This window comes from Cotesia typhae, unplaced genomic scaffold (assembly GCF_013202065.1).
Source record: "Cotesia typhae breed Kobodo isofemale line unplaced genomic scaffold, CoteBio_Ctyphae contig_23, whole genome shotgun sequence".
Lineage (NCBI taxonomy): Eukaryota > Metazoa > Arthropoda > Insecta > Hymenoptera > Braconidae > Cotesia > Cotesia typhae.
This window is the reverse complement of record NW_027423729.1, coordinates 3,458,191-3,470,609: the sequence shown is the minus strand read 5'-3', so window position 1 is coordinate 3,470,609 and position 12,419 is coordinate 3,458,191. Positions and strand designations below refer to the sequence as shown.

At 31.0% G+C, this 12,419-nt stretch overlaps 2 protein-coding genes and 1 long non-coding RNA gene across 6 annotated transcripts in view; 1 reads left to right on the top strand and 2 right to left on the bottom strand.

The window, feature by feature from the left end:
* Positions 1–12,419, top strand: part of LOC141524700 (uncharacterized) — a 179,642-nt gene extending 167,223 nt beyond the window's left edge. For all 4 annotated transcript variants that reach the window (XR_012478746.1, XR_012478745.1, XR_012478747.1 and 1 more), the window contains 3 exons: positions 7,584–7,734; positions 8,046–10,788; positions 10,881–12,419. This is a non-coding gene — a long non-coding RNA (uncharacterized LOC141524700). The remainder of the gene's footprint in view (positions 1–7,583; positions 7,735–8,045; positions 10,789–10,880) is intronic.
* LOC141524947 (speckle-type POZ protein B-like) lies at positions 3,245–5,289 on the bottom strand. The gene is made up of 2 exons (XM_074239141.1): positions 3,938–5,289; positions 3,245–3,324 (listed from the first exon to the last, which is right to left on the bottom strand). The coding sequence occupies exons 1-2, from the start codon at positions 5,133–5,135 to the stop codon at positions 3,245–3,247; spliced, it is 1,278 nt and encodes a 425-aa protein (XP_074095242.1). The 5' UTR covers positions 5,136–5,289.
* Positions 6,329–7,588, bottom strand: LOC141524698 (speckle-type POZ protein-like). The gene has a single exon (XM_074238695.1). The coding sequence runs from the start codon at positions 7,321–7,323 to the stop codon at positions 6,433–6,435; it is 891 nt and encodes a 296-aa protein (XP_074094796.1). The 5' UTR covers positions 7,324–7,588; the 3' UTR covers positions 6,329–6,432.

Here is a 12,419-nt window from a genome sequence, read left to right as displayed (position 1 = left end):
AATTCCTTCTTCAGCTCAGATCTCGACTATTATCATTATCATTATCATAATAATTATAATTACTTCTTATAATTAAAACCTTAATATATACAAATGAAAATTATTTTATTTATTCACAAAAAGCTGATTTAATTTTCGGAACATTGTTTGACTCATTAAATCTTATAATATTCAATATACACAATTATAATATAATAAATGAGAAATTCTTATATTAATATAGTTTATACGTGAGGATATATGAGAAATTCCTCTTCAATTTTCCAACTTAATTACGTCGGGCTGCCTTTGATAACAAACGCTAAATTTTTGAGGTTATGAGTTATGTTTAATTTAATTTAAAATAAACTCAAATTCTAGTCTTGAAGTTATTGCATTGTTTTGCATGAAACAATTTTTGTCATCTTGTAGATTTGTAAATAAGTAATTCGAAAATTATCAGCCTAAAATATTTTCTCAAATCACGTAGAAAAAAATACTTCAATTGTCATTTAAAACACTGAGATGGCCCTTTAGAATTTTTTTGATCTTAAACTATACATGAAAATGGCACTTCTTGTGTCAAAATTCACTAAAAAATTATCGAAAAAGAAAAAAAAAGACTTAAAAGTTTAATTAATGTAATGAAACGAATAAAATCATTCTATTTGGTCGTCTGGTGACTAAACGGGCGCTAAACTCGTGAAAAGATCCTTAGGGCAATATCCTTGCTCGCAAATCACAGCTTAGCGTCTGTATCTATGCGGGACCCGACTACCGACTACAGACTACAGACTGTGTATGCTTCCACTGTTAACTTTTACTGTTATAGCGAATATTTCATGGCGATACTGTAAAATTAAAAAGCATAGCTGGCACCCTACTCAAGCTGAGCATTATCCGAGTGCTCGGGTCTGCTGCGATAATAAGAGGGGGTGTCACATCACAGTATCCGAGGATGAAGATCATCCCTGGATTTTTTTATTATTTGACTTAACACAATACCTAAGATCCTGTGGGTCTTTTTCATCACACGTGTATCTACACCATATGCCTCGATACAGCAATAAATATAAACATATATCGATTTTAGAGAATTGAAACCCCAGTGGCACGGTTTTAAAGCGAATTTTTTAGGGGACCGGCAAACCGCTATTTGACTTTCATTACGAGTCATATGAGGGATAAATTTATCGGGAGATTTAACAGATAAGCGAATCACATAAGAGAAATAAAATCAATCCACACGTTATTTTTAAGCCATCCAATATTTTATAAATTCTTGAAAATTTTTAGATAAAATTTTAAATTAAAAATTGATCTGATTAGAAATAAAATTATTATAATTTTAGGGACATTCAAAAATTTTTGACTATTCAACTTTTCATCCAAAAATGTCACCCCAAATTTAAAAAAAAATTTCTAGCCACAAGTTATACATCCAAAACAAATAATTCTTCATTGACTTCTGAACTAAAAATTTTCTCCACTGTACCACAACATCAAAAAGACACATAATTAATTAACAATGTAAATACGCAAATATTTATCATCGACACAAATTTACTTTCAGTAATAGAGGTTACAAAGCAATACAAATTACAATAGCGATAGTAGACATATACTGCATAGTATACAACGATGAATAAGCGAGAATAATCACAAGGGGCTTCTATTCACATTTCTCTTGTTATGCGAGAGCATACTCTCTCAGTCTTATTATTGAGTATGAGTATAGAAGTATAGGGTCGGCCACGTACCATCACGGATGTCTACATACTTATATTCGCACATACGTCACACAAGGTTGGAACCTTCGAGTCCTAAATTCTCTCTTAAAGCCCGACTGACAAGGGAGCAATTTGCCAGTTGTTTAAGTACCAAGTGTTAAGTGCTCTGTCGTTTATGTTTCGCCATTATTGTTTTATGTTTTCGACGCCCCCGTGCCGGGGCATCGGTTTCAGAGGCATATCTTTACGCGAGCATACAACCGCGATCACACATACATTAATATCTACACACACGTATTATGCATCATTACAATTGTTGTTGTTGAATCACACATTCGCAGAAAAATGTTTAGTACCTTGCAGTGTAGCAATTGAATAACATGAAAATAATGATAACATTTTATTAAAGACTCCTGTAAATTGTATTGACATTAAATTTAAAAAGTTTAATTCAATCCGAATATTTTTCTTATGAACTTAATTAATTAAGATTTTTGTTTTGAAACCTGTATTTTCTTTTTGCTAGCGTTAGTTGCTGTTATTGTTAATGTTAACGTTAGTATGAAACATGAAACTCTGAGCAGACGTGAATAAGTAATATTCGCCGCGAAGGTGACGATGGTGATGAGAAGACTGTAAATATGACGTGTTGAAAGGAATTTGAGCTAAAATTCTGTCGAGTTAAGATTTTCATGGACATTTTGACGCGGTAGTAAAGCAAAGTTTAATCATCTGTCGGATTAACACGTGAATTTCATTTTGTTTTACGACTCGAGACCCCCAATGGACAACCAGTCTTCGGGGGCTTTAAATCTCGGGGAAGAATTTTTGTTCAAGTTTATGGTGATACATGCTAATATCTATGAATTTTGTTAAGTTAGAGTTTTATTTTATGGATCATTTATTGGCTGTAAAAATTAATTGGATCATTTAGTATTTGGGTGGGTTTGGGTTTCAAGTCGATGAGTCATTAATTGATATAGTAAGTGGGTATAATTTTAGAGGAAAAAAATCATTTACAAAAAAATTCAAAATTGTTTTTAAATAAATTTGATTAAAAAAAAAATTTTCAACAAAAATTATAAAAAAAAATTTTTTTTAAATTATGAAAAAAAAAAAGAATTAATAATTTTTCTGCAAAGAAACTGCAATTAATGAAAATCATAATAACATAAAAAGCCTCTGAGAGAATCGTAAGGCAAAAAAAGGAAATTTTTTAATTTTATATCCTACAAAATAAATATACCAGCAAAGTCAACAAAAAAATAATTGAAGCAATAAAAGTGAAAAATAATTAAATGCAATATGAATGAATAAGCGGTGAGTATAAACATATCTCTTGATACATTTGCGGACGACGGTGGCACTCACGCACGTACCAACCAGCGTCCCAGCACGTTTTGACCCCCGACACATCTATTGTTTCTACCATACACCCGCATATCCAGCGCAATATATTTCCGCAACCCTTATTGCTGAGGGTAGTTTGTCATGTTAATTTTGCTTTCGCGAATCCGTGAGGGTGGCTGAAGCTTTTAACGCACTGCCACCGTTCGCTTCTTTCTCTCATTCTCATTCTCATCCTTTTGCTCCTTCTCGTCACTTCTGTCTTCCTCTGTATATATTTTATTACACACTCACACAGTCATGCACCGAACTCGTCTATCTACACATAGAGATGCAAATCCATCCCCGACGACGCCGCCGATGAAAGGGTTAACTCAACTGTCGGTCATTAATATGCTAATAGTTTTCGAGTTTCGAGATTCTGGCTTATGAGAGTTATTATCGCTGCGTAATGACCCGAGAGTATTTTTAACGGAAGGGTTACCTCGTGGTTCCGGTCCACGACATTTTATATTTTTTTATTTGTTTTCATTAAACTTTATATTTATTGTCCCGACTATCAATGAGTCTTTCCATTCAATTGATTTTTATTTATTGAATTTTTAATGGAAAGTTTGTTAGTTATTTTTTTTTTTTTCAGACGAATTTTTATGCTTCAAAAAATTCATGGAAATTTTTAATAAAAATTCAGTTAAAATAAAATCATCATTTACATCAAATTTTATACGTCCCATTTTTTACAAATACTTAAAACAAATTTAGAAAAAATAAAATATTAAAATTATGTTCAGTTTTTATCACACAAAAATTAATTACTACTAAAAAATCAATATTAAAAAAATTATGGATAATTAGTTTTATTGAAGTAGAATTTTCCTCACCTGAGTTTATTTTTAGGCTGTTTATCTTCAAAATATGAAACTTTTTGAACAACTCCAACGCCAAATACGGGTTAGTATTTTCCAACTTATTGAAATCGTAACTTTTAACAATATCTTCTGCTATAGTTCCAAAAAACTCCATGGCGTAATTCTTCAAATTTTTGGCAAAATGGCGATCCGCTAAACTTATTATTTCGATAAAGTTTTCACGATTTAAAGACTTACTGAGTGACTCCTCGCAAATTATTTTTAAAGTTTCAAGCTGGAACTTGTCAGCAGCCTCCAACACTTCAGCAGCATCATTGCCCAGATAATCAGCTCGATCAGTGTAAATAAATCTTAATACTTTTTCAAAAATTCCGGGTTTAATATCTGCTAGCACAAAATCTTTTTTGGTTTCCTTCTCAGTTGCGCCCTGGCTGAGCATTTCTGCTAGGAATTGACTGCGCATTTTGAGGAAAATTTTGTGAGCTGGAAATCTTCGGCCCTTGACAACAATAGTAACATCCGTGTCCTTTTTACTCCGGTATAGTCGTTCCGAATCGTCGGATAATGAGGTTTTTGACGAATTGTAGAACTTTGGACTTTTAATTTCAACTGAATTTTGATTAAAATTTTTTTTTTGATTTTCACTCGAATTTTGAATTAAATTTCTTTTTGAATTTTTATTCAAATTTTCTTTGTGGTTTTCCTGTGTCTTTTCTTTTGGACTCTCATGTGAATTTTCACTTATCACTATTAATGCATTACGGTCTTCGTAATCATCAAAAACAGTCACTACGGTGTACACAGTGAAAGTATCTTCGGGTAAAAACTCTAATCTATTTTCCAACAACCATTTTTTTGGGACTAAACCATTGAAACCCCAAATCGCTTTGGCAGAAAACAGATATTGAAAAAAATTAATGAAAAGTTTTTGCCGTTTGTTGTTTACTATAAAAAACTTCACTTTAGCGTTAAATACGTGATCACTCATGTTTTGCACGTAAACTGATATAAAATCTCTCAATTCAGACGCATTGTTATTGTTCATATGTATAGAGATTTTCCAAGTATCTCCAAGTTTAGCACCAGTGGAAAATTCACATGACTCAAAAACACAGTTAGGTTTATCGAACGCCACTATATGCGATGCTACTTGCATTATTTTTTTTTCTATCACTTGTGATTTTTCAACAAAGTTATTTTTTGTTTCCATCTTGAAATTTAATCACTTCACTGTTACAAGAAATTACAAAATTTTGGTAACATATAAATTTTATTTTAATTGTAGAGTTTAAAATTTAATTTTGTATGGTAAAATAGTAAAAATACGTAAAAAAAAAAAAAAAAAAACGTAAACATACGCGACTATATTTCGGAGAGTAACCAAAGCCAAAACTATGTGGGTGCCTTTTCCGCCATCTGTAAATGCATATGGAAATAAATAGTCAACGTCACAACTAACTATAAGCTTGTAGATTACTCAAAATACATTTTGATAATTTTTACGTATAAATTTCCAATATAATAAAATTAATAATAATAACGGCAAAAAATTATTTTTACATATAAAAAAATATAAATAGTCACACACTTATATAATTCACTGATTATATTTTAATTAATGTTCAATATGCTGGTTGACTATAGGTCACAAGTTATAAACAACACTTCACGCGCAGGCGCTAGAAAAAAATAAATGACGTCGTCACCGTGGACAAAACCCAAATTTCAACCAAGTATAATAAATAATTTAATTTACACGAAATAATTTTTTTTGATTATATCCCGTGTAATCTTACGCGATATACCCAGAAAAATTAATCGATTAAATCGAATATTACACGGAATATATTCCAAAAATAATTTAGTATATTTTGAAGTTTATTGACTATAGTCTGAAATTCTTTTTCACCACAGATATCACGGTGTATACTGTAGGAGGATAAGGAGGATATGCAGTGTCGTTTTGTTCTTTCAGTATACAGTGAATGTTTCTATATTAAGATTTCTAAAATTTGACAATAGTCAAAGTTTCTACTATATCCTAATAGAACAGTCTACGAGAAAAATAAAATTATACATGAATGCATCAAATTACCAAAATGGCGGCTATTTAGTGATAAATGTAATATTACTGCAAAGATAAAAGGATTCAGTAAAATTTAATAAGTTTTATTTATTATTTAATTTATAAATTGCAAAAAAATCATTTATTAATTGTAAGTAAAATAATTAAATAATAATTAAATAACTAGAAATGAAAATTGTAGGATGAAAAAAAAAATATTTTTCGTATTTGTTTATTGCTACATTATATTTTATTAAACTAAATAACTACAAGAAAAATTAAAATACATAAAATTGAACCTTACAAATATAATTTTTAAAAATTATTAATATTTTATTTTGTATTTTTGTACGACCAACTTGAGTATTCTCAATTAACTAAATGTACATTACTATACATTACTATCAATTTAAAAATATATTAACTTAAAATATATTAATTTTTAGCAAATAATCGTTAGAATCACAGCTCCAGCAATAAGAATATAAAATGTATCAATGATAGAACAAGTTGAAACTATACAAGTATTATGAGTAACAACTTTTTTGAGTAATTCCAACGCTAAAGACGGATTATTTTTTTCCAGCTGTTTGAATTCATCAGTATTGACAACATCTCGCTTTCCGTCGACAACATATTTGATAGCATGTTCTTTTAGAGTTTCCGCACGGTGACGATCTGCAAGATCCACGATTTCAAAAAAGTTTTTAAACTTAAAAGACTTGATGAGTGATGCCTCGCAAATGTCTTTCAAAGATTGAAGCTGGTACATGTCAGCAATTTTCAGCAGGTCTAAAACCACGTGGTCCAAGTTCGCTACTCGGTCAGTGTACATGTAAATCAAAAATTTTTCAAATATTTCAGGGGTGATGTCTTCTACCAAAACTCGGTTAGTGTTTTTCTCGATCATGTCGTGGGTGAACATTGCTGCTAGGACTGGACTGCGTGAAGTCAGGATTATTTTGTGAACCTGGAATTTTTTGTCTCCAACAAAAAAAGTGACATCGGTGTTGATCTTGCTTTGGTAAAAGCGTTTTAAATCGTTTGCTAATTGATTCGCAGAATTTGATGAGCAGAAATTTTTTATTGGAATTGTCCTGGCATTGTCGATAACAGTCACCTCGGCATGTATTGTCAAAGAATCGTTAACTAATAGTTCAAACTCATAGTTCGATAATTTTTTTCTCTTGATAACTTTCTTGAAAGAACAATTATTGTGGATCATAAATTCAAATTTATAAAGAAAATGTTTTTGTTGTTGACTATTCAAAATAGAAAATTCAGCTTGAGCTGTCACGGGATGGTCATGCGCATTGAACAAACAAATTGTCATATCAGGAATTGATCCTAATTTACCAGAATTAACCAAATTTAATTGAATCCGCTATTTATCTCCAATTCTAGCTCCTGTTGTGAAGTTTGGAGATTCTAGGTGTAGGGTTGAATTCCCTGCGTTTCTCATACGATTACTAAACTCAGTTATTTTCCACTCGAATTTAATTGTGTTTTTTTTAACAAATTTATAACCAGTTTCCATTTTTTTTTATTTGTAATAATACAAACTAACACACTTATTTTACGTTTATGTTTCAGTTTAGTAATAATAAACTAAATCTTCACTAATGAACTGAATACTTGATGAAGGAAGAGTAAACACACCTCACAGAGTTTTGTGAAGAATGACTGAGAACCCGTAGATGTTGGGCTTATATATATGCTCTTCGCCGATAACCTCGATCGCTAGGTAACCAATGGATATTTCTATAATTTTTCTATATTCTCTATACTTTTAAAACATTTTTTTATATACTATTCATTTATTTTAAATCTATACTAGAATTTAATGTTTTCACTTAATCTGAAAAATTAATTAATTAATGTAAATACATAGTTGTTGATAATACAAAAATTGATTAAGCAAAAAACTTTAACAAAAAAATTTTTTTCAATTTTTAATTAAAAATCAAATTAAATTCCTCTAAAAAATTTCCATTTACATTCTTATACAAAAAATATTTTTCTGAACTCATTTTAACATTAAACAACTTGAATTAGATTGCAGATTAGGCATGATTGCGGTTAGGAATTGTGTTCAGCGTATCCAACGCTGCTGAAGCCGAAGTTTAGAACACAGGAGCCGAAACCGTGAGGATGAGGGTTCTCACGAGGGTCAATTAAAACTCGCTAATTAACCCGGGTTTTAAATTAATTAAGATTCAAGCTGGTAGGTGGCTCAATTAAAATCGACGACACAAAGTCAAGTGCGTTCGCACGATCATGCTCAAACTTGTCTTTAAAACTTCCCAGTTCTCCCCGGCTCCTTCGACCCTCTACTCACTCGGTACCTGCACTCGTCCCAAAGCACCAGAACAAAAAATAATAATAAATAATGAATGACAAAAAACGAGTAAACAGAAAATTTTTAGGCACTAGATTTTAATGAGCGGATTTGTTAAATTTCCTCTGCGGTCTCGGTCTCGGTCTGCCGGCAGCACAAGTACGACCCCCAATTCTTTATTTTATACTTAACTTTTTATTATTATTATCGTAATCATCGCAATACTATATACTATATACACTATATAGTGGAAAAGCGGAAAATAATACTCATAATTATCAAATCCAGGCAGCGATAAAAGTATTCTTGAAAGGATCTCTCTAGTGAACTTCCTCATTACTGCCATGTAGTCTAAAAGTAAATCTCGGCATCAAAAGCAACTCTACTTTTTCGTTTTACATTTCATTTTAACTTTTTATAATTTTCCTCGCTAAAGCCTTAACTTACATAATTTTACTGCCTGCACTTTGTCGCAAATACACACTTTGACAAACACGAATAAAAGGTTAAATATGAAAGAGATGGGACAAAAAAAAAGAAATAAAATTATGAAGATGAAAAACTGTAAAGAGATCGCGAATTACAAATTGTTAAGATGTGATGGTAAATTTTCTTGCAATTAAAAAGTCACGTCTTGATCCTGTAATAGAGGATCGCAGAGATCAGACCAGAATGTTACATTTCACGAGCGCTTAAATTAAATAGCGATGATGAGGCGCATCAAGTTAATAACCATTTATAAATCGTACTGAGTAATGAGATTATGGATGGATATATTTATGACAAAAGACAAAGATAAAGACATAAAGGCATAAAGTTTCCAGTTGCGTTTGCTCTTGCAACCGGGTGATAGCGTGATAGCAATGTAGCAATATAGGGAGAAGACGTTAATTATCAAAGTTTACGAGCGGAGCTCGGGCTAAAAGTCAAATTGGAATGCTAATTTTTTGGGGACGTCGATCAAGCTAGTTTAATGTCCTTGACGTTTTACGAGTTATCGACTGGCTGCACTCTAACTTATTTTTTTGTTTTTTATTTGGAGATAATTAATACAACGGCTCAAACAAATTGGGGTGGTAATTTATGAGCTATGAGGATTTTTTATGGAAGTTTGAATAAATTTTTGAATATTGGGAGGAAGAACTTTGAAGGTGTGTTAAGAAAAGATAATTTAAAAAAGAATAATTTAATGTTGTTTGTTTGATTCAAAATTACTGAAAAATATTTTTAATAATTTATCTAAAATATAAATTTGCAAATTTTAAATAAATTTTTTTTTGAAATGTTGAATAAAATTTTTATGAAAATTTTAAAATATTGATTATTTGTCTTACATATCAATATCTCTCATGTGTAACGTGAAAGCCAGTGTGATTGGTTACAGTTATGAGTTATAAGCATTTTATTTGTGATTGCGAAATATGAAAGGACTAAGAAGTATACCAAAAAAAAAAACTAAGCGATGGATGCATAAAAATGAAGTGTTAAAAAAACGTAATGACTAGGCGACTGGCGCCACTTGAGCAAACATAGTTGCCTTAACTTCTTCTTAGCACCTTATTTCCATACGATTACAAAGCTCTAGTCGGTGCATGGAACGTGCGCGAAACGTGTTACCTCCCGGCGTGGGCGACTACGTGGCGCAAGTAAAGATATAACTCACTGGAAACCAGCGATTGTGTCTGTATACAAACACACGGCCAAGTACAAATCCTCTTTTATTATTCTTTTAAATAAGAGATTGTAGATGGTATATTGCTACATTATGCATTATGATGCGCGCGATTGTTGCACTGTGAGTTTGTAAGCCCAGAGACTGTAGACCCGTCTTGTCTCCAGACTGATAGGACTCACCAGACGATACCTATCCCGAGTAGGAGACGCGGAAAATCTAATACTTTACAGTAGACTCGTTTGCTATGTAATACTGTCTCTAGTTTAATTTTATTCGCGGATAATCAATAGAGGCTTTTTATTGAGTGCAACGAGTAGTTGCAGATTATTCATTGACACTCATGCTCGATCATGAGTAATTATTAATTTAAATTATTTATTTTCAGAATGAAGATAATATTGACTCTTTAATTATGCAATTTAATCAAAGTCACTTAAAAAATTTACCTTTAATAGCCAGGCAAAACACCCTCATTAATCATTCTAATTCACGGTTGATCAGTTCAGTGGCCGCTAGCAATTAAATAATTTTCGCTTATCAATTATCAATTACGTTTTGAAGCTTTCATTGCTTCTGACACTCAGTTCTACGTTAAAACATTTCATCATAAACAAAAAAATTAAATGATTAGTGAATTGTGAAAAATAAAAAAAATTTAACGCGTATACAAATTGAAATAGGGATGTAAATTCTTACTACGATTAGCTGGATGTCTTTAAGTCACATCGACCCTTATTTAAGAGGCCCCGACGAAAAGTTTTGGATGAACTCCCTCTTTGTAATCGGTATGTATACAATAAAATGTACAATGGAAGGTCTTTCCTTTTAATAACAATAATAAAAAAAAATAATAATAATCTTGTTATACAAATTTTAGTTTTTACAGAGATCTAACCAATGAAGTGATTTGAACACAAAAATAAAGCATAATTATTACATAGGGGTTGCCATGGCGTACCGGAGACAAAAAATTTTTGAGGAGGGTGAATAAAGATCCTTGTGTGTAAAGTTCCTCGTGGGATATAAGGACGAGTGTGAAGGGATCGGGCGAGACGCCCTGTTTAAGGATCTGATGCAATAAAATGAGATAAAAATAATAAGATACAGATCGTTTAATTTAATAATTTTGTTGAGGAAATAGCTTTTTCAAGATAAGCTTTCACGAAATTTATTTCATTTTTTTTTTTTTTTTAATAGAATGAGATTATTGTAATTATTTACGTAATTCGCTCTTATTGTTTTGTAGTGACGTTAAGTATAATAAGAAGCCAATTATTTGCTTTATTTTGAGTTATTCTTGAGTATTTTATGCTCCTTGTTTATTTAAGTACCCAATGATATAATAATAATGATGATGATGATAAATATCATGTCTTAAACAATAAAGCCGATCCCAATTATGAATTGGGTCAAAAGTTCTCCTGCAGAGAGAAGTCTGTCGTTCCGTTGGTCGCGAGACGACCTCGGGCTATTTAGACAGAAATATTTCAAAACATATTTAGCTTAATGTAAGTGAAATTTAAACGCTTGAAAATTTAGGACACAAAGAAAATTGTGAAAAATGAAGGACAAAGAGCTCAGCCAAGACAGCAGGTTACTGCCCAGAACAAGAACCAGTTTTATTTTGTTCAATACAGTTGAGTTTCGTTTTGTGCAAGTAGTTGCGTGGGCGAAATGTTTACCATAAATTTTCCAGTCACACTGCTGTCAAACTCACATTTATTTAAATTTAAATGAAAATAAACCAACGATAAAATAACTGTGCGATATAAAAAATGTAACGAAGCTTTTTTTACAAAGATTTATCAAGATCCAAAAATGGTCATCGTCAAAAATTATTCATTTCTTGTTTTTTATGGGAACTTATTCCGCGAAAACTTGACCGGAGGAGAAGATAAATTTGCTTTAAGTTACCCCAAAGAAAAGTAAGAAATTAAATAATCGTGGTTTTTTTTTTAAACTTAAATAATTGCGAAATGAATGTCATTCTTTAATTATTGGTTTTTATTAAATGAGTTATTGATCATAAAAAATAATTTTATTAAGTATGTTTCATGGCATTAGTTGTTTCATTTATGTTAATGGAAATTCCCTTTTCAAATTTCAAATTTTAGGAATTCGAGACTTAAAAGATTAAATTAACCCAATTTAAATTTATGACTTTTAATGACTTTACCCTCATGCCCCAAATACTCACTCAATTTTTAGAATTGTTGTCTATTTAAATCCCATTGGCTTATGTTTACAATTTCTTTGGTACTTATTTCAACGATATTGCCTCAGGAAGTTGATTTAAAATTTTTATCTGTCTATTGTAATGATTGTCTGCTAATAACTTTGTAATTTAAGGAAAATATGAAAGATTTTAAAGCCCTATTAGAAAAAGGTACTTTAGTGATAATGAGGTTTTTAAGTT